General features: G+C 49.6%; 2 protein-coding genes across 3 annotated transcripts in view; both read right to left on the reverse strand.

The window, feature by feature from the left end:
* Window positions 1-1915: 1915 nt before the first annotated feature.
* LOC121677238 lies at window positions 1916-17731 on the reverse strand. The gene is made up of 4 exons (XM_042055335.1): window positions 17464-17731; window positions 7157-7366; window positions 3334-3431; window positions 1916-2570 (listed from the first exon to the last, which is right to left on the reverse strand). The coding sequence occupies exons 1-4, from the start codon at window positions 17729-17731 to the stop codon at window positions 2544-2546; spliced, it is 603 nt and encodes a 200-aa protein (XP_041911269.1). The 3' UTR covers window positions 1916-2543.
* A 133-nt stretch (window positions 17732-17864) lies between these two features.
* Window positions 17865-20772, reverse strand: part of LOC119816623 (semaphorin-4D) — an 87687-nt gene continuing 84779 nt past the window's right edge. For both annotated transcript variants that reach the window (XM_038333415.1, XM_038333414.1), the window contains one exon: window positions 17865-20148. In XM_038333415.1, coding sequence (XP_038189343.1) covers window positions 19223-20148 — 926 coding nt within the window. In that variant the 3' untranslated portion in view covers window positions 17865-19222. The remainder of the gene's footprint in view (window positions 20149-20772) is intronic.

The following is a 20772-nucleotide window of genomic DNA, read 5'->3' on the forward strand; positions in this document are numbered from 1 at the left end:
CCTCAGACTCTGGTGATCTTAGGTCCGTGCGTCAGTCTTGCTGGTTATCCCACTGGGATTCCTTACCAGGTTGTTCCTCTTCCACACTGCTGATACGGCCACCATGCGCAGCCACAGAAGCGGGGACTGCCGAATCCTCCACCTGCGCTTGCATCTCTTTCGCCAAGTCTGCCCCGTGTCAGGAAAGAATTTTACTCTTTGCCTGCCAAGTAAACATGGCCTGGCTTTGGGAATTGTGTTAGCTGAATTCAGTTGTGCTCAGCATTGTCTCCGAGAAGTGAAAGTAGGCTGAGTCAGAAATGGCACTTAATGCAGGGCTGGCCGTGTGGCCTGAGCTTGCTGTGGCAAGCACCACCTGCTGTCTGGAGCTTGTGGTTGGTTTGGCCCCGTGTTGTCACTGTAATGAGTTTGGAGTCCAGGTCAGCAGGACGGGGTGCTCTGTCGTCTCGCATCCCTGTCAGCGGGTAGCAAGTGGATTGGAGGACGTCTGGGACTAGATTGTTTGAGGGGAAAGCTCTGAAATTAGCTTATGAAGACTTTTTAAAGTACCATGCCAGTTACGCTCAGCAGTAGAATTCTGAAATTTGATAAGAAAATGATCTGCAATGTCTCCTGATTGAGGACCTTCTGCCCTGAGGTTGCCTTGTCCATGGTGTCTGCTAGTCTAGGCTCCTGGCCCATGCAGGCGCCCATGAGTAGGTTTCTGACTCCTCATTCTGTCTCTAGAAGTCCTTCACCAGGTCCCCTCCTGTGGTCCCATGGTTGTGTCATCTCTTTGCTAACAGTAGGGGACTCCTGCTGAAGCCGGTGCTTTAGATGAAGTCAGCTAGTCTCCCCTGGCCTCCAGTGTGCCAGTGTGTGTGGGGGAACGAGGGTCACAGGAGCGAACACCAAGCTGGATGAACACAAGTGCAGTGTGGCGCCCACTCCTGGTGCACCAAACAGGGATTTTTTTTTTTTTTTTTTTATGGTTTTTCGAGACAGTTTCTCTGTAGCTTTGGAGCCTGTCCTGGAGCTAGCTAGTTGTAGACCAGATTGGCCTTGAACTCACAGAGATCTGCCTGCCTCTGCCTCCTGAGTGCTGGGACTAAAGGTGTGGTTTTTGAGACAGGGTTTTTCTGTATAACCCTGGCTGCTCTGTAGATAGACCAGGCTAGCTTAGAAGAAAGATCCGCCTGCCTCTGCCTCCCAAGTGCTGGAATTAAAGGCCCACCCCACCCCACCCAGCTGAGCAAGGAGCCTTAATAATCATGCTCTCTGCAATCTCAAGTGTGTGGCTGCTTTGAGGCATAGACAGGTCCTGACCAGTTCAGACTTCAGGGAAGATGCAGGAAGCAACAACAAGGTGAGGGACTGAGCAGTTTCTCATGGCCACACCTCAAATAGAACCAGTGAAAATAGTTTATAAAAAACTTCCTTTGCAAAGGTATGAGGGAGCTGCAGGTGTGGTTACTGTGCACCGGCCAGATGGGTGAGTAGGTGGCAGGCAGTACACATGCCCTCCAGATGTCTCTGCCTCAGGTCCCTTTTCACACTGGGCTGCGAAGGGACCAGTTAACCTCAAACCTGGATGGTTACCTGACTCATTTGTCCCAGAAAGAAGGGACACTGAGCGGGCTGAGCAAGCCAGCGTCTCCAGGGATCATAGAGAGGCATGGCTTTGTTTGGAAGACAGTTTTAGGTTTTATGATTGACAAGAAGAGACATGTCTACCAAGATTAAAGGCTGAGCATCTCTTGGGCCACACCTACCCAGGTCCCACACACCCACAAGCTTCAAAGACTGTAATATAGAGACTTGGAAGCACCTACAAGACACGCTTACTCAGCACTGGCAAAACAGTTTAATACGGCACCAGAAGGTTTGCATAATTGACCTGTTTGGCTTTTCTACCTCAGAAGCGGAGCGCTGACAGGGTAAACATGGGTGGGAACCACTGTGCTTTGGAAAACAGCCTTGTGTTCTGAGATTAGCAAAGAGCAACTTCCTCATCCTCACTCAAGGTTTAAGGCAAAATATTCTCACATGAAATCTCACCTCTCCTGTCCCAGAGTGGATCCTGAAACAAAAATCAATGACCTGTTTACTAGGTGGCCACATCAACAGATTTGACTTAGATCCACAAAACCGGAGCGGAGATTAGCTGTGCTGACTCTGGAGGAGGAGCATGAGTGTGCAGTGAAGTCCTAGAGATAATGCAGGGGTGGCCCGCCATCAGGTTAGCTGTCGCACGGTGCTCCATCAGCTGCTTGAATGTGGAGCCTCAAACAGGTCAGCTACCTGTTTCTCCTGGCAGCTGATCCTTCTGTTATGTAAACAGCTAATGTAAAAGAGTCCTGGTCTCTGTCTCATGCCCACTGGAGTTCTGACCTAGAAATTCCCAGCCTCTAGGAGGGGCCACTCGGGCAGTGGCTAGTGGGTGTGTGTGGAGCCAACCAAGACCAAAACAGCTTGGTGTGGTAGGTGCTGGTGCCTTCATCAGGTGTGTCTGCAACTGGCGTCAACAAGGTCAGTTGGGTTCTGTTGAGGACTGTCTCAGGTAGCTAGAAGTTGTCCTTGCTGCAGCTCTCCTAAAGAGAAAAAAAAAGTCGACTTTGTGGCCTAATAGAATAGATCCTTCTTGCCTGGGGCAGAGCCCACCCACCAGAGTTTAAGGATAAGTACTCAGGTGGTTTCCCCAAGGACTCAGAGGCCTGTGTGCTCAAGTTCCTGATCCTGCTCCAGACAGGTGAGCCAAGCATCCTGCCTTCAGAAAGGGACTGTTGTCATGTGGCATCACAGAGGACCTTGGAGGGGAGATCTGCATAGGCTCTGATGAGAGAAGACTCCACACCATGACAGCTGGCACTCATCTAACCACACACTCAGGCCTCCTGAGGACAGAGCTCCCCGTTTGTGTGTTAGCTCATCCCAAGGAAATCCTGGCCAGAGAGCATCACAGGGACTTGAGCCTATCTGAGGGCACCCTGCCTGAGGATGCCCTCCCTTCTGCAGGCTCATGGGTAGTAACAGCCCCACCAGGGCTGTGCCAGGGCACCCCTCTCCATGTCATGCGGCAGCAGCTATTCTGCTCTCATGAAAGCAGTGTGCTCCAAGAGACTTGTCCAGGGGCTGGGATAGCCCTGGACAGTAGATAGCTACTGACTTGTGTATGGCCTACAAATCCTATTTTGGTCTCCTCTACCATCTTGCTTCTCTTAGCCTCAGAGACAGCCCAGAGTTTCCCCAGAGCAATAGAGAAGCCTAACTTCTCTAAGGACTGAGAGGAAGCCACAGGAGCCACTGGCAAAACAGGGGTCCCTTGCAAAGTCTCCCTGGTGGCCAGGTACGTACCCATGCCTTCCTCCAGCCCTGCATCAGCCGATCGTGCTCCCCAGCAACAGCTCGCCATGCAGCAAGTTCCTGGCTCCACTTTTCTTGCTGGAATGCCTCTGCAAGACAAGCAGAGTCAAGGTCACAGCTTTGCAGACCTCTGGAGTGCTAGAGGTGCATCCTGCCCGTCAGGACCACACCCTAGGCTGAAGTTCTGATCTGCTCTAGTGATCTGTCCCAATGGAGAATCTCCTCACTCACCTGAGGGGGTCACAGTAGAGATCTGGGGAGCCAGTGGGTTTTGCATTTCATTATTGGTGTTTCAGACAGTTTTGCTTTTTCGACCTAGTTGCCTTGAACTCACCCTGTAGCCCAGACTGGATCTAAACTTGAAATCCTCCTGCTTCAGCATTTCTAGTTCTGGGATTCCAAGTGTGTGCCATCTCACAGTCGGTGTCTACACTTACCCCCTCTTCCCAGCCACAAATGTTCTCCGAGGCTCCAGTGGACCTGGCCTCTACATCCCATTGCCATTTCCTGAGTGACAGAGGCCCCACATTGCAGGTGAGCCTGTAGACCCCTTCAGTAAGAACAGGTGCTCCTGTTCAGAATCTAGCTTAGTTCTCCTCAAAGTTGGTAGAACCTTGGGAAGCCAGCATGACTGTGGGTTCAGGGGTTGAGGGATATTTCCCTTGCCTCTCTCTCCATGGTCCCCTAAGTGTGCTTTCTGGATTCTGAAAACAAACCCAACAGCATGTAAAAAGGCACACCATGTCCTTGAACTGTTGCTTACGCCACTAATGTCAAGGTATTTCGTGAACGTGAGCCCATCCGACTTGAAGAACAACTACTAATGCCCAGTGCTCCTTCAGAATGCCATGGGAGCCCTAACCTGCTGGCCACAGTGAGGGAGAGAGAGCTAGTTCTTCCCAGCCACCCTTGAGGCCCTGCAGACAGATTCTGACAGCGCAGTGAGCAGTGCAGCCCCACCAAATGTTAGAATCACTTCCCCCTGCTGCAGCTTTGCGGGGCCTGGAAACACTGGGTGGCACAGATTAATACTGAACCGTCCTAGCATGACTGTATCCTTTGATCCTTGGTGCTAAAGTGTGGGGGGGTGGGGCATGCGTATAGTAGCTTGGGTGTGGCATTGCCATCCTGTATCTTCATTAGCTGCTCACCTTGGGCAAATCATTTGCCTTTGTGGCTTCTGTCTCGACATCAGTTATTTCTTCATCCTTGTAAACTGGCTTCCCACTGCCTGGTGCCTCTCTGGTGACTGTGGGTGCTTGCTAGTGCTGCCCTAACTCCTGGTGAGAATTTGAAAGTCACAGGCCCCCCTCTGCTGATTCTGGTTCATCCTGATGATCAGGCATCAGGCCATTGCTCAGATGTGGACAGTGAGTTGTTGGAGTTTTCTCTAGACCCTACTGAAGGACAGCAGAGGACTTTTTCTTTCAGAAACTGCAGGAGACCTGGAAAGTGGGCAGCTGCAAGACAGCTGCTGACCCAGGACAGATTCACAGAAGAGCTATGGGGCAATCAGTCTGGATCATCTGGATAAGGGAGGAGTAGCATGCTATGGCTTAAAAGACTGCCCAACCAGGGGCCACCCTCCCTCTGCTCTAGCACACAAAAGGTCTCTGGGTTGGGTACATAACAAGCAGATTGAGGAGCATTCAACACTGAAGGAGGAAGCCCTGCCCTTTCCCCAATTAAGTCTCTAGATCTCCAACCCAGCTAAGCCTTGTTGTGCCAGATATTTGTTCTAGGTCTGGGCTGCTGCTGGGTTTTAATGCTGAGCCCCACTTCGCCCGAAACAGAAGACTCATTCTGTAAGAGCCAGGGGAGGAGGAGATTGTATCGTGCTCAGTGGGAGGAGAGCCTGTTCCTCAGCACCCTGCACGGCATCACCTACAGGGGGTTTCTGAACTCCTCACCCTGCAGTCCTGACCCTGGCTTTCCGGTGAGCCCCAGGCCATGCAGATGCTATTTGGTCCAGATCACATGCTTTGAAAAAAACAACATGGAGAGAAGGAAATTGGAGAGAATGAAGTCTGTCCATATTGTGGAAGGCAGAGAGAAGATGCCCAGCTGTGAACCAGCAGGATGCAACAAAGCCAAAGCCTTCATTTCTAAAAGACCCCTTAGGCTTTAGAAGGGGAAGCTGAGACTCGTATGAGGGAGGAGAAAAGTTAAGAGATGGCAGAAAAGAACAAGGGAGCTCCCTGGAGGAGCGGTCCAGCTCTCACATCTTGGAAAAATTCTGAACAGTAGATGGAAAATAGTAAACACGGTCAAGAAAATGCCCCAGAACTGGGGGGCAAGGGCTCCCTAACTAATGGGCCCTAGAAAAGTGTGAAAAGATCAAGCCATTTTAAGTTGTAACTGTTTGAGAAAACAAGCTTTCAGAGATTAGAGAGGTCTCCGGTGACAGATATACAGTGAGACTGTCTCAGGAAAGGGGGGAGAAATCAGGTGAAGTGCCCAGCACCAACAGTGACCTCAGATGCCAGGATGGGGTGTCTGGACTGCCTGGATACCCAGCTAAACTAGCACACAGGGATCAAGCTTTGAAGGTGTTTACCTCCACATCTGTTGCGAGGTGTGCCACAAGACAACACATAAAACAGCTCAGTAGAAGAACACACAAACTCACGGAAATCAGACCCTTGATCCAACATGAAGACACTGCCTTCAAAGTGATGAGAACCCAAACCAGGTGTGGTGCAAGCCTATAATTCCAGCACTCAGGAAGCTGAGGCAGGAAGATCACAGGAAAGCTTATTTGGGCTACCGAGTGAGGGATTGTCTCAAAAAGTGACACCTTGGCTCTTCTGGGAAGCAGATGATGGAAGGTTGTAGGTTGGAAACAAGCCAGTGTGTTTAATGCTCAAATGAGCGCCTGGTGTTGAGTTTATGGTAACTAAGTAACCTGCAAATGGAAATCAGCAGACCACATGAGAAATGGCACAGGAAAGTGGGGCTCTCTGTGTGTGTGAGATTGAGACAAGAGTGTGTGGGGTGTGTGTGTGTGTGTGAGAGAGAGAGAGAGAGAGAAAGAGAGAGAGAGAGAGAGAGAGAGAGAGAGAGAGAGAGAGAGAGAGAGAGAGAGAGAGAGAGAGAGAGAGAGAGAGAGATCAACCCTAGGCTCCCCTGGTCTTGGAGCTTACTGACTTGGCTAGGCTGATAGGCCAGTGAGCCCCAGGGATCTGCCTTCCTGTGCCTCCCCAACAATGGGATAATAAGTGCATACCATCACACATTCTTCTGTTGAGAGAGAGGGGAGCATACACACATGTTCACCTGTTCTTTTCTGTCATTTCTCTGTTCGCACTACACAGGTCCCAGGGATCAAACTAGGTCATCCGGCAAGCACTTGTACCCCTTTAGCCTCACAAACCCTACACTCAGTTTTTGACTTGGGTCCTGATGTTTGCATGCCAGACACTTTATCAAGAGCCTCATCTCCCCAGCCTCCACTGTCTTAGTAACATGAACTCAACTTCCCTTATAGGAAAGTGGGAGACAGGAAGTGTATAGTATGTGTGTTATGTAAGTGGCTCTGCACGTGTAGCTGTCTGTGTGGCATGTGCATTTGTGTCTGGTATACATGCATGTATGTGCAGGCATACATGTATATGGCATGTACACATGTGTGGGTGTGTTTGTAGTGCTTGTGTGTATCAGTTCACCATAAAGCAGTGAAAAGCTAAATCTTCCTCTTCCCCAGCAGAAGGCAAGCAGGTTAGCCCTCAGACTGAAGCTACATGAGTGTCTTTAGATGGACCACACAGCGACAGAGCCCCTAGAAGTGCTGCTGCCTGAGTGGCCCGAAACTTACCATGTCTCAGCACAGTGATTTGAACCTTTGAGGTCTGGTTCCCTGCTGAGGAGAGGACAGAGCAGCTGTATTCGGTGGTTTCTCGGACAGCGTCACGAAGCCAGCTGAGCACATGGGCCCTGCCGTCAGGCAGCATGTGAGTCTGGACAGGTACACACGTCTCCAGGGCATGTCTGTTCTTCTCCCAGATGAAGCGGACATCTGCCGGACCTGTGGACACATAGGCTCTCTCTGCATCTCCACCCAAGATTCAAGGGAGCTGCCCAAATGAAAGGCCATCTTAGTCTCAAATGGACTGGCAGTGACTTGGGACAGCTTCCAGCTCTGTACCAGTCTGTCCTGGAGGAGCTGAGCCACGAAGTTCCACACCTACCCTTAGGCTTTATGGCTTTCTGTGGGCTTCATTTTCTGACATCGGGTGCTTTTATTCAGGGCACACTTGCATGGCCTGCGCCTTCCATAATAACATGGCCTCAACCTCCCGCTTCTGGTTGCTCTGCACCCCCACCCCACCCTAGTGAAGTACCCAGCGACAGTGTCTGGAGGTGTAGTACCTGTTCTGCAGGTGTTTGAACTCTAATTCCACATGACCTTAAACTCCTGATAGACCTGGCTCTGCCCTCCAGGTGTCAGGGTTACATGTGTGTATCACCTCACCATGCCTAGTCCTTTGGGTTTTTTATACTAACTATTGAAAAGAGCCAAGGGATCTAGAAAGATGGCTCAGAGGTTAAGAGCACTGGCTGCTCTTCTAGAGGTCCTGAGTTCAATTCCCAACAACCACATGGTGGCTCACAACCATCTGTAATGAGATTTGGTGCTCTCTTCTGCCAGAACACTGTATACATAATAAATAAATCTTAAAAAATAAAAAGAAAGCTGGGCGGTGGTGGCGCACGCCTTTAATCCCAGCACTCGGGAGGCAGAGGCAGGCGGATCTCTGAGTTCGAGGCCAGCCTGGTCTACAAGAGCTAGTTCCAGGACAGGCTCTAGAAACTACAGGGAAACCCTGTCTCGAAAAACCAAAAAAAAAAAAAAAAAAAAAAAAGAGAAAGGAAGGAAAGACTAGCGTGGTGGCGCACATCTACACTCGCAGCATGGGAGTCGGCTGTAGGAGGAGGACTGACATGAGCTTGAGGCCAGCCTGGTTTACACAGTGAGCTTCAAGCCATCTAGAGCTATATGGTGAGATCATCTCAAACACAAAAATGAAGTCTAAGGTTATGTCTGGTGGCACACATATTTAATCCCAGCACTCAGGAGGCAAAGGCAGGAGAATTTCTGTGAGTTCAAGGGCAGCCTGGTTACATAGTGAGACCCTGTCTCAAAAAGAAAAAAAAAATCAAATCTAAGGAAGGTCACCTATATCCACCACACTCGCCCATTCAAGGGGGCACTGTGGGTGGCTTCAGCTTGTCTGACAGACAGCATTCTGGAAAGTGGGCAAGGTAGGGACATCCAGTAAAGTGGGGAGGGGGAGAGGCTCTGTGAGCCCAAACAGAAGATCCCCAAGCAGACAGAAGCTTGACTTCCCTCAGACCCCAAATTATATTATAGGGTGACTGGGGGTTGTCATGGCTGGGAAATCATGATCAGGGGCTGGCTCTGGCCCCAAGGCCAAAACAGTTGTGATGGCAACAGGTAACCTCTCTGTTGGTCCTGACTTACGGGTGTTTCTAGTCTGGGTCTCAGACTGCATCCTAGAGCACCAAAGCTCCAGGCTGTGCCGGAATAGGCTCCACTCCATCCACCACGGAGGAGAAGTCACTCATACATGGTTCACTCGCTGACCCTGCCCTGGACTGGGCTGAAGATGGCCTGACAGTTCAAACCAGCCTAGTGATGTTACATTACACTTTGTCTGCTCCTGCCGCTGGGTATTTGCTGTGTCACATTGAGCTGGTCAGGCCAGGACCCTTCACCCAGGCCCTGCCACTTTTGTGTCATCTCCTGACACACCACAGGCAAGCCTGCCTGGATTGGGCTAAGCATCTCACCAGCACGAACAAGGGCACCTTTTACTGGGGACCCTGATTCTCGACAATGCCTACACTTCCTTCAGCTTCCCTGCTCCAGACGAGCTGAGGTCCCCTGGACTGATGTGGCAATAGCACATTCCCATCCCCAAGGGCAGCTTCTGCTTGGCCAGAATACCTTGTGAGGATGGCTCTTCGGGTTCCCTAGATGCTAGCCCAGCCAGGAATGGAAGACTGGCTTGGGGAGGAAGGACATAGTAATCCCTCATTGGGACTCAAAACACTAAGCAGAAAAAAAAACAAAACAAAACCAACCAACCAAACAAACAAAAACAGAATTGCCAGGGGAGTCTTAAGAAACACCTGGCATTGTCCCCAGCTGTGAGGCAGAGGGGCAGGTGTCCAAGGGTGGGAGCTAACGCCCTTCTGTGGGAAGGATGGAGCTAGGCAGAGAGTTTAGTACTTGTTGGTCACAGGTCACAGCCTTCTTCTTAAGACAGGATCTCAATATAGCCCAAGCTAACCTTGAATTTTATGTAGCCAAGGAAGCCCTTGAGCGTTTGATCCTCCTGCCTTTACCCCCCAAGTGCTATAGACATGCATCCCTAAACACAGTTGATGGAGTGTTGAGGATCTAACCTCAGGCTTCATGCATGCTAGGCAACCATTCTACCAACCGATAGAAGAGGGACTTGGGTCCACTGGAGTCGCAGGTAGTGTGTGCCACCATGTGAGTTTTGGAAATCATACCCAGGTGATTTCCAAGAACAAGTACTTTTAATTGCTGATCCATCTCCCCAGCCCCTTGAATTTTTAAAATATATTTTCCAAGAGCTAATAAATAAATAGTTACTTTTATAATTTAAAAAGTCACTATCTGAAAAAGAATTGAGGGCTGGAGAGATGGCTCAGAGGTTTAGAGCAATGGCTGCTCTTCCAGAGGTCCTGAGTTCAATTCCCAGCAACTACATATGGTTCACAACCATCTGTAATGAGGTCTGGCGCCCTCTTCTGGTGTGTGGGCATACATGGAGGCAGAATGTTATATACATAACAAATAAATAAATCTTTAAAAAATTGAGCTGGATGTGATGACACACACCTGTAATCCCAGTACTTAGGAGGCAGAGGGTTAACCATAAGTTTAGGGGCAAAGTGAGCTATATAGCAAGTCCCAGAGGTTAGTATCCAGGCACCCCTTGGGAACCTGGCACAGCCACTGCTCTGCTCATGGTAAGCAGGTCCCTGACTGTACAAAGGTGCAAAGGTCCCTTTAATAGACAAGCTCTACCCACTGCCAATCTCTCCCTCCCTACTGAGGTAAGGTCTCTGCCTCTCCCCCTCTCTCCCCTTTCTCCCTCTCTCTCGCCTTCCCATTTCTTTTTCTCTTTGTCTCAATAAACACCACGCCCAAACTCTGTCCGCATGGCGTATTTTGTCACCCATTATGATTTGGACCTCAGCTGCCATGGGACCTGCATCAAAGGTCCCCCTCGCACCATACAAATGGTGCCATGACTTGGATTTGAACCAAGGTCCCTAGACAGTCGTTTCACTTTTTAAAAAAATCAACTTTTAGTACCTGAAGGGCATCAGTTCCAGATCCGTGAGGACTTCAAAAGATGTTTGCAGAAGACCTACACATACCTCCTCCTGAAGACTTTGAGTTGTCTCTAGATTTCTTACGGTGCCTACTACTCTGCAGACACTACTTAAATAGCTGTGGACCGGTCTGTTTAGGGAACAGTGGCATGATACAGCCTGTACATGTCCAGGACAGGTGCAGCTCTGTGGACCCAGATCCACAGCTGGTAGAATCCTGCGTGTGCACCTGCAGATCTCAGGGCCAAGGGTTCCCTTCTATGTAGCTACTCAATGCCTTTCATGAAACCATGTTGAATTAGCCATTCCTCTGCAGATGAGCATCAACCTAAAATCCAACTTGAACTAATTCCTGTTATAACCAAGGGATGACCATGAGACACTAACTCTGTTGTGTGTGTGGTGTGTGTGTGTGTGTGTGTGTGTGTGTTTAAAGCCCAGCCTCCCCACATCCACCAGCTCTGCCCTAACACAGAAGACAAAGGAGCATTCTCACGACTAAACCCCCAGGCAAAGAATCCAGGTAGCCCGAGTTGGAACTAACCACCAAACCCCAAGAACAGGAACCTCCAACTGCAAGGCTCCTCCAAGACCAAGTTCTTGCAGTGAAATGAGAGCATGCAGGATGTACCAGCCACAGACCCCATGAGGACAGACTTAAGCACCTATAAATTTAAATCTTGCATAACTGTCAGACATGAAAAATGATGAAGTGGTACTTACTCTCTGTTCGATCATTAACTATCCAATTCCTTTTGAGTGCAGAAATTAAAGAGAGGAAGAAGGAGCGTTAAAAGTGGACAGTACATCCCCATCAGCGCTGTGCCATCTGCACTGGGTAGTGAACCCAGAACTAAGCCTGTGTGCCACAGGTCCCCCAGGCTCATCCCACATACAGGACACACAGAGGGTTTGTTTAGTTTTGGTTTTTCAAGATAGGGTTTCTTTGTGTAGCCTTGGCTGACCCGAAACTAGCTCTGTAGATCAGGCTGGCCTCGAACTCACAGAGATCCACCTGCCTCTGCCTTCCGAGTACTGAATTAAAGGTGTGTGCCACCACCGCCCAGCTCACAAAGTTCTTTTACTCACTGTCCCAGCTAGGGGTTGGCAGAAGAGTTGTTTCTGCCTTGGGCTAACCTGCCTCAGATACCTTTATGTGGTGGTAGATATTATCAACTTGACAGGATCTAAAATCACCTAGGAGACAGGCCTCTAGGTATGCATGCCTGTGAAGGTTTCATCTAGATTGGGGTCCTAGAAAAAAATAAAAAAAAAAGAGAAAGTCTGGGTATGATGGCACATGTCTTTAATCCAGCATCCAGGAGGCAGAGGCAGGCGGATTTCTGTGGGTTGGAGGTCAGCATGATCTACAGTGAGTTCCAGGCCAGCTGTGGCGCCACAGTGATACCCTGGAGGGCAGGTGAAAGGTGGAGAGAGGAAGAGAGGCAGGTGGGGGGGGGGTTTGAGAGTAGAAACTGAACACTGACATTCACCACTGCTTCCTGACTACAGATGCAGCATCATCAGTTGCCCCGTGCTCCTGCGACCATGCCTTCTGCAGGGACTCATACTGTGAACCAAAATAAAACCCTCTTCCCTTCAGTTGTTATCGTCAGGTAGTTTGCCATAACGCCACCTTGGACATACATTCATGGACTCTTCCTGGCATCAAGCCAGTGGATACTAGGCCTCCTGGCTGGGAGGAAATCTGGCAGAGAATCACTAACCCACCTGTCCCCATGGACTGGTCACTCCCCCAAAGCCTACACTCCAGCTACAGAGGCTCTTTCAAAGCTCCCCTCAGCGCGAGTTCCCACAGTCAGTATCAATCCCATTTCACCCAGGACAGATTAGCAGCACAAGGCTTTAAGCGTAATTTTTTTCTAGAAATTTCTCTCACACTCTAGCCTTCATGAGTTCCCCAGCAGCCATACCCATTAGTACAGACTTCTCTGGGCAGTGTGTACTGCTAGCTCAGATAGCACCTTGTTTGGTCCTTGCTAGCCTGGAATTTAGATCAAGTACGTCTGTTACCTGTAAGGGAGGCTTAGGCTCTGAAGTGTGTCAGTCTCTCTCCCTGGCCCTGAGTCACGTCCCCAGACACCTCATCAGGTCAGGGCTGCACCTGCTGGTCTTGAGAGGTAATGATTTAGCCACCAACAATGGCTTCTTAGGACTATGGACCTGAAACACACCACTGTAATGAATATGCTGGGTTCTGGACTCTAGGGGACCAAAGTCTACTGATGCTCTCAGCTTCCATTGTCTGCCTTTAGGAAGAATTAGCGAACTGAAGCAGCAGGCAGTCTGGACCCTAAGCGTACTCCAGGAAATAGTAAAAGGCACCCAACCCCGGGTCTTAGGGTAAGGATCATGTGATCTTTATCAAAACCACCCCTTGGAAGAACCAGAACCAGAAGAGGTTCAATGACTGAGTCATGGATACTGAATCAGGGGGATCACTTTCTGGTGTGCCCATACCCTGCTTGAGAAAGGAAGACACCAAGGACCCTATTTCTTCCACCCACCTGGCTGCCCACAGAGGTCTCCATTAGTGCTCTTCAGGAAGGGACTGAGAGGGACCCATAGAGCCTCCGTGAGCCCAGAGCCTGAGCTGCCCAGACCGCAGGAGGCCCAGAGAGGTAGCTTTGGTAGTCCCTACCACCCAGTTCCTTAGCTCTCTTAGAAGGTCCTAAACCCATACCAAAACTCCCAGTGAGCTAACGGGCCAGGTGAAGGGATCCCAGACATGCAGGTGCTCGGCCTGGAGTCTTGCTTGGTAAAAGAATTTGCTTATGCTATTAGTAAAAGACCATGGTGGGCAAAGGTATGTGCCCTGTGGTATGCTGTTTGTGTCTATTTTAGTGGCTGTGTAGGGGTGTGCACATGATGTTGACTTAATGTGGGATTCCCCTCTGTATGCTGTGATTACCATTAACGAATAAAGAAACTGTCTTGGCCCTATAGCAAGGCAGACCTTAGCTAGGCAAGAAAAACTAAACTGAATGCTGGGAGGAAGAAGGTGGAGTCAGGAGAAGCCATGTAGCCCCACAGAAGACAGATGCTGGGAACTTTACCTGGTAAGCCACAGCCACGTGGTGATACACAGATTACTAAAAATGGGCTAAAATAAGAGTTAGCCAATAAGAAGCTAGAGCCAAGTAGTCATTTAAATAATATGATTCCTGTGTGATTATTTCAGGTCTGAGCTGCTGGGCAGCCAGAAAACGAACGAGCAGCCCTCCTTCAACATTGACTGGTGCTTTCCTGTGTGGGTGATTTGTGGTGTTGGTGTTTTATGTCGCTGTATGCTATGTAGTATTTCTGTGTGTATGTGGTATTTGTGTGATGTATGTGGTGTTTATAGACTGAGTAAATACTATGTACATGTATGTGTAGCATGGTATGTAGTTTGGGGTATGTGTATTGTATGTATGGCATGGTGTAAGTAGGATGTATGGCATGTGTGATGTGGTATATGTGGTGTGGGATATGTGGTGTGTGGTGTGGTTTGGTACTTGTGGTGTGGTGTGGTCTATGTAGTGTGGTATATGTGGTCTATGTGGTGTGTATTCTATACATGGTATATATGAGTATATATGATATGATGTAGTATTGGTGATATGTGTGGAGTGTGGTGTATGTGAGGCATGGAGTGTGTTTTGGCATGGCCTATGTGGTGTGTGTGGTGTGGTAGATGGTGTGCATGTGCCAACCCATGGCAGCTGGCAGCAGGACAGAATAAACATGAACTTACCAGTTACATCAAGACACCTGGGAAGCAATCGTAGTGCAATATGAGCAATACGGTACCTCCAGTCCCTCAGGAACCCGGCTGCATCTGCACAGGGACCTCAGTGCTGTGCTGGCCCACACAGACTCAGACTTTATAAAGGCACCAGGAAGGCAGTGCCAGGTCCTGCAAGCTCTAGGCTGTGGGCAGCCTGACCTTCCCAGCAGCCATGCTTGGGGCAGCTCTGTTGTCTCCTGATGCAACCTGCCCTGGCCATCTCATTTACCGCAGCGGGGGGTGTCTCAAAGCCTCTCAGACCCTGGGACATACTCACCCGATCCAGATGACATGAAGGCTCTGGGTGGGAGCAGAGGCAGGAGACTAGTCCTGAGTGCAAGTCTAACTAACTGACCCTGATCAACCCTCTGTAGGGGAGAGGCTCCCCAAGATAGTTCAGGGTAACCAGCAGAGCCAGTATGAACACCAGGACACAAGCCAACGACCTGAAGATTCCCTATCCATCCTCTCTTTAAGTCTTGTGTTCTAAAAACAGCTTGCCAGGCCTTTAATCAGTCAGCCCCAAGCCATTTAGAGCAACCATCAGGCAAACAGCTGCTTTAGGAAGTAGAAAAACCCAGGTCATGGCTCCCAACCTGCCCTGCCCTGCCCTGCCCTGCCCTGGGCTGCCCTGGGCTGTAGGATGAGGTTGTGGTTGGGCTGGGAGAGGCAACTGCAATCTCACCTGGCACAGCTGCCTTTGCCTTCTCAGCAGCCACCAGAGACAGAACCCAAACACACACTGCTTCTTGTAGAAAAGTCCCCAGCTATGGTTCCTAGTCCCTGGTCTCTAGTGTTCCCTGAGGTCTGGCCATGAGAAGGCTGATGAAAGTGTATGACGAGCACATCTCCAGCCTCTCACGGTAGCTCTGAGGTGGTGAGGGCAGCGGTGTTGCTGGCAGTAGATGTAGGTTGTGCAGGCCTGGCCTCAGAGGTACTGTACAATAGTCCTTCTGTACACTGTAAAGATCTGCTGCTCTCAGAGCTGGAGAAATGGCTTGGAGGTTAAGGCCACTGGCTGCTCTTCCAGAGGTCCTGAGTTCAATACCCAGCGACCACATGGTGGCTCACAACCATCTGTAATGAGATCTAGCCTCTTCTGGCCTGCAGGCACACAAGCATATATTCTGTAGTATATATACAGAAAACTGTATATATAATAAATAAACCTCTTTTTAAAAAAAGCTGATTATCTGATGGCTAAGCAGGATTTTGGGGACAGAGAGAATGTTGGGAAGAAGAGGGGCAGAGTCTCGGGGGTCGAAAAGAGAGGCCATGAGAAGTAGAGCGCACAGGATGGGAAGTATGGAGATGAGGTAAACGAGCCCCAGGCAGCACAGAGATGAAAAGGAATGGGTTAAGTCGTAAGAACTAGCTAAAATCAGTTAAGTCTCTGTGTGGTTACTGGGGAGCGGCTGGCGGGCTGGCAGGCCAGAGCTGGTTGGCAGTCTAATGAAAAACTCCACCAACACAGAGGCCTGGCCACGTGAGTTAACACAGTTCCACTGTCCTGCCGCTCGGGCTGGTGACTTCCGACAGCTCTGTCTCTGGAGAAGCCAAATCTTCCTGTCTCAGTCCTGTCTTTCCCATGACCTGGGTAAGCAGCTCCCTGCTTCAGATTCCCCGTGTTGAGACGTCTGGTATAGTTTCTGTACATGTAACAGTGAAGTCTATCTTCCTCAAGGCCCCAGCCTGGGACCAGCGGCACATCTCCACTGATGAAGTCACAGCACTCAGGTCCACGACAACCTCCATCCTCTTTGTCAACTACAGCCTCGATGGGGCCACCAGCTGCCAATGGCATGTTACATTCAAGCACGGGGCACAGGCTACAGGATCCTAGAGCTAATTTAACAACACAAGTGGCACTTTCAAGTTCCCCATAGCTGCTTTGATAATTAAGAAACAATCTTAAGATAAACCAGACTTGCTCTTCCTTGCAATCAACTCCATTCCTCATCTCTGCATAGAGGCCAAAGCCCACAGAGACAGAGGCTCTGCATGTTCCTGAGCTAACGCATGGTTTGGGTAAACTACCATCTGCTGAGAGTACATGTCCCTGTGCAATCCAGTATAGGGAGAAACCCTCACCTTACGGTTTTTATGCCTTATATATGCATTTACTTATTTTGCCACTACTGGGACCTTCTACATGCTAGTCACATTCTACCATTCTATCCCTATTCCTATTTCAAAATTCCCAAGACAGGGTCCCACTAAGTTGCCCAGGCTGACCTTGAATTCCCTCCATAACCCAGATTAGCAAACCATGGCCTGTAGGCTACATCTGGATCTTAGTTGTCCCACAGGTCCAGTTTTCTAATATAAAACAGTGCCCATGCCATGCCTACGGCTGCTACTACAGCATAGCAGCCTACAAGCCCAAAAGATCTAACCCTCTATCTTTATGGCAAAAAGCTGGATGACCCCTGCTGCAGCCTAGCAACAGCTTCATATCGTAGTCAGTTCATCTCAGGATCAACTGCTGTGGGATAATGCTTTTGTCACTTGTATGGGTTTAATAAAATGCTGATTGGCCAGTAGCCAGGTAGGAAGTATAGATGGGGCAGCCAGACTAAGAGAATTCTGGGAAGAGGAAAGACCAGACACAGTCGTCACCCAGACGTAGAGAAAACAAGAGAATGCTGCACTGAGAAAAGGTACCAAGTCATGTGGCTAAGCACAGATAAGAATTATGGATTAATTTAAGTTGTAAGAGCTAGTTAATAATAAGCCTGAGCTAATAGGTCAAACAGTTTATAATTAATATAAGCCTCTGTGTGTTTCTTTGGGACTGAACGGCTATGGGACCAGGCAGGACAGAAACTTCCATCTACAAATATCAACAGGGCTGAAAGTACAGATGCTGAACCAAGCCAAGGTAAGGCTAAGTGGTGAACAGTTAGGGACAGCCATGGACAGTTGGGCCCTCAACTCACCTGTGGCCTGGCAGAAGAGGTAGAAGGTCCCCAGCGCCTGCACCTGCTGTGCCTGGTCACTCAGGAAGGGTGGCAGCAAGGTAACCCGCTTACGGCTGCTGGGCCCTGAGGCCAAGGCTGGCCAAGGACTTCTGGGAGAAGACGAGTCAGGGCCCAGACAGGATAGAGAAGAGGAGCCAGGAGGAGGAAATGACTTAGGAGATGAGGCTGTGAGGACAGAAAAGAAGGCACTGAGGAATGAGGAAGAAGTCATCAGAACAAGTCCCATGCCAGAGAAGGTAAAGCAAGAAACGGACACTTAGGGGTGAGAAAAGAAAAGCACCCAGCCCCCCCCCAGGACTATCACGGGGGAGGGGGGACAGGAGGCCCGCACAGCCTCCACCAAGGAGAGGCTGGCCCAGTCAACGATAAAGCTTCTGGTTTATTTGGGTACTTTTCAAATGTATACAGTTCAAAGTAGAAAAATAAAAACAAAGTAAATCTTATAAACACAAATGTTTACACGGAATGATGAGACCATGGCATGCTGAAGATGAGCGTCTACCCGGCACAGGCAATCCAGAGTTCACTGCTCTCTACATGGAATGAGTGTTCCACACACACTGAGTGAGAAACAAATGCTAGGCTCGTACCGCCCAGTACCATCCTGAAAGACACTGGCAGAAGTCACGCTGCAGCAGCGGCCGTCACACGGGATGCTGTGGTCACTGTCCCAGGGCTGGGGGCCCAACTACCCGATCCATTTGTGTCTTGTCTTGCGTGGACAGTCAAGGCGGAAGTCCAAGGGCAGTGATGTGAGATGTAATGGAGGAGAGACAGGAAGTGATCAAGAACCAAGGTTGTCCTCATGAAGGCTCCATCCATTAGGACAGCAGATCTCAAGCAGCAGCAGGGCCATCGGGTACTAACCCTCCTCCCCTCATAGGACCAGCTCAATAGCCACCCAGAGCCACTGGGCCACCTGCCCTTACTCAAAACCCACCTTGTAGATGTATGGTAGGAAAAAAAAAAAAAGCACAGAAAGACAATTTTGGAAAATGGTATTTCCTTCAAAATGCGTAAGATTAAAAGACAAAAACAAACAAACAAACAAAAAAACCCACCAAAATAAAAGGGTGAGTGAGTCCGAGAGACAGTTTTAGGCCTACCATTCCTAACAGCAGGAAAGAATGCATTTAGCAAAAATAAGTCTATCCCTGAGAATCTTAAGCGACATAAGCCATATTTTATCTCCATATATAACAAAAATCTAGAAAATGTTCATCTTCTCACAAATATTAAAACATCTCCTTCAGTAATTAAAAAAAATGACCTAAGACATCAACAAAATCAGAACAAAAATCCTAAAAAATAATTAAGTGAAAGAAAGAGTCCGTGCCAATCTGGACAGCAGGTAATACGTTACCAATCTGATAAACTAAAAGGTCATTTCCAATCTGGAATTAAATTATCTTTTAGTGGCTGCTATGAGTAGGGAAGAGGAAGGTTTACTCTTCTCGGCCCGCAGAGGTGGCCATCGCTCCCCAGTACACAAAGGGCTCAGGTTCATCTTAAATAAGCGCTCCGACGACTGCAGGACTTGAGACTGGAATAGATATTTGTTTCCCAAAAGGACAAAGAGGGACAAGTCACAGACTCAACCCAAGAGAAAAGAGACAAAGGACTGAGGCTGGCGCACAATGACAAGACTCGGCTACTGAACGGGCTCAACACGACACTCTCCACAAAGACTGCGGGACATGGCCTGGGGTGCACAGCGTCAGTCCCCATCAGCATCCGAATCTGCAAACTTCAGTTCACATTTGACATCGAACGGTTTGTCCCTGGCGGAGAGGTCATCGATCCGCTGGGAGTCCTCACGGTCTGTGGGCACTTTGCTGGTGATGGTGTCCTGTTCGGTTTCATAGCCAGTGTCCAGGGCTGGCTTGGGCTGGTCGCCATTCTGCTGTGAGAAGCTCGCAGGTTCCACCAGAGTCTCCTTTACACTCTGCTCCAGGTCAGAGAAATCTGACTTGGGCTTCTTCTTCCCAAGCAGCATGGCTGAGCGGAATTTTAAGCACTGTCCGGGCAGGTAGCCCTTGTAACAGTTGTAGAAAAAGAGGCAGAGGAAGAGGACAAAGATGAAGAGTAGGAGGGACATGAGCAGACGGTTGTCACTGGACTTAAGATACACTGTCTTCTCCGAGTGAAGCTGGGGGACCGTGTTGATGACCATTTTCGGTTCACAGGATGTGCCGGTGGAGGAGGACTTGGGAGGTAGGGTAGCGGCCTTGGGGGAGGTGGCCCACAGAGCCGGGGTAGAGGGAGAGGACCCCTGGGTAGATGCCACCGGCATTTTGGAAGTGATCCTACTACCTTCTGTCTGAACAGCCTGGGAGGCAGGCGACGTGGGGGTCTGAGAAACCACCTTTACTTCCAGGATGTGCTTGGCAAGCAGCCGAGAGACTGTGTTATTCTTCACCCTTTCCTCCGACAGGCACTGGTACACGCCACTGTCTCCCTCCGACAGGTTGAAGATGAGCAGGTGTTTCCTGCCCACAAAGCCATACTTGGGACTCACAGCCTGCAACTCGCCGTTCTGGAACTTCCACACGACCCGAGCCAGGTTGGACTTTTGGAAGCATTTGAGTTCGGCTATGCCACCGTGCTTGAAAAAATGCTGATGGGAACTTTCTTTACTCTTATCTGGAACATCAAAATAAATGTGCTCAGCATCAACAACTCCGTCTGACGACTCAATTGCTCTCAAAAACAGGTTAATACCCACAGGACAGCAGAGAGTTTCACCCACTGGAGCCAGATGGAATCTTCAGGACCAAAATAAAGATATCCGAGACCCGGCAGCAGCCCCCAGAAATGAAGAATTCGGTGACAGCTCTGAGACGCCCCTATTCTCACTCTGTCCCTGTGAAAGCTCAGCAGGCTGGAGGGCTGTGCACTGCTCAGCTCCCCCATCTGCAGTAGTACCCAGGGTCCGCTGCCAAATGATCTGCTAATGGCTGAGGTGGGCCAGCCAGCAACCAGGGACCCTCTTCTTACATGTCTGTGACATGGCTGGTGAGGGAAGGGGGCACAGGGCTTGGGCCCATCTGACCTCATGTGCTGGAAAGGCGGATTAGAAGCCCTGCGAGATACTATGTCTACCTCTGGTCACGGCTATTCCCCAATGGCCAGCCATCAGTAGTAGAGGACAGGAACTAATTATAGGTGTGTCTTTTGTTGGAAATACCAGAGACGGGAAAATGTTTGGGGTTGCGGATATTTGCATATATAAAATGAGACAGCTATCTTCGGAAGGGGACCAAAATC

The sequence above is a fragment of the Arvicola amphibius genome, chromosome 6 (assembly GCF_903992535.2).
Source record: "Arvicola amphibius chromosome 6, mArvAmp1.2, whole genome shotgun sequence".
Classification (NCBI taxonomy): Eukaryota; Metazoa; Chordata; class Mammalia; order Rodentia; family Cricetidae; genus Arvicola; species Arvicola amphibius.

What these genes read in the sequence shown, in the direction of transcription:
- LOC121677238 (XM_042055335.1), bottom strand. Translation starts at nt 17,731, where the DNA reads ATGGGACTTGTTCTGATGACTTCTTCCTCATTCCTCAGTGCCTTCTTT. An exon ending in CCTCTTCTGCCAGGCCACAG is followed by an intron (nt 7,367 to 17,463) that starts GTGAGTTGAGGG and finishes ATGTGTCCACAG; the next exon opens with GTCCGGCAGATGTCCGCTTC. An exon ending in AGGGCTGGAGGAAGGCATGG is followed by an intron (nt 2,571 to 3,333) that starts GTACGTACCTGG and finishes TTTTCTCTTTAG; the next exon opens with GAGAGCTGCAGCAAGGACAA.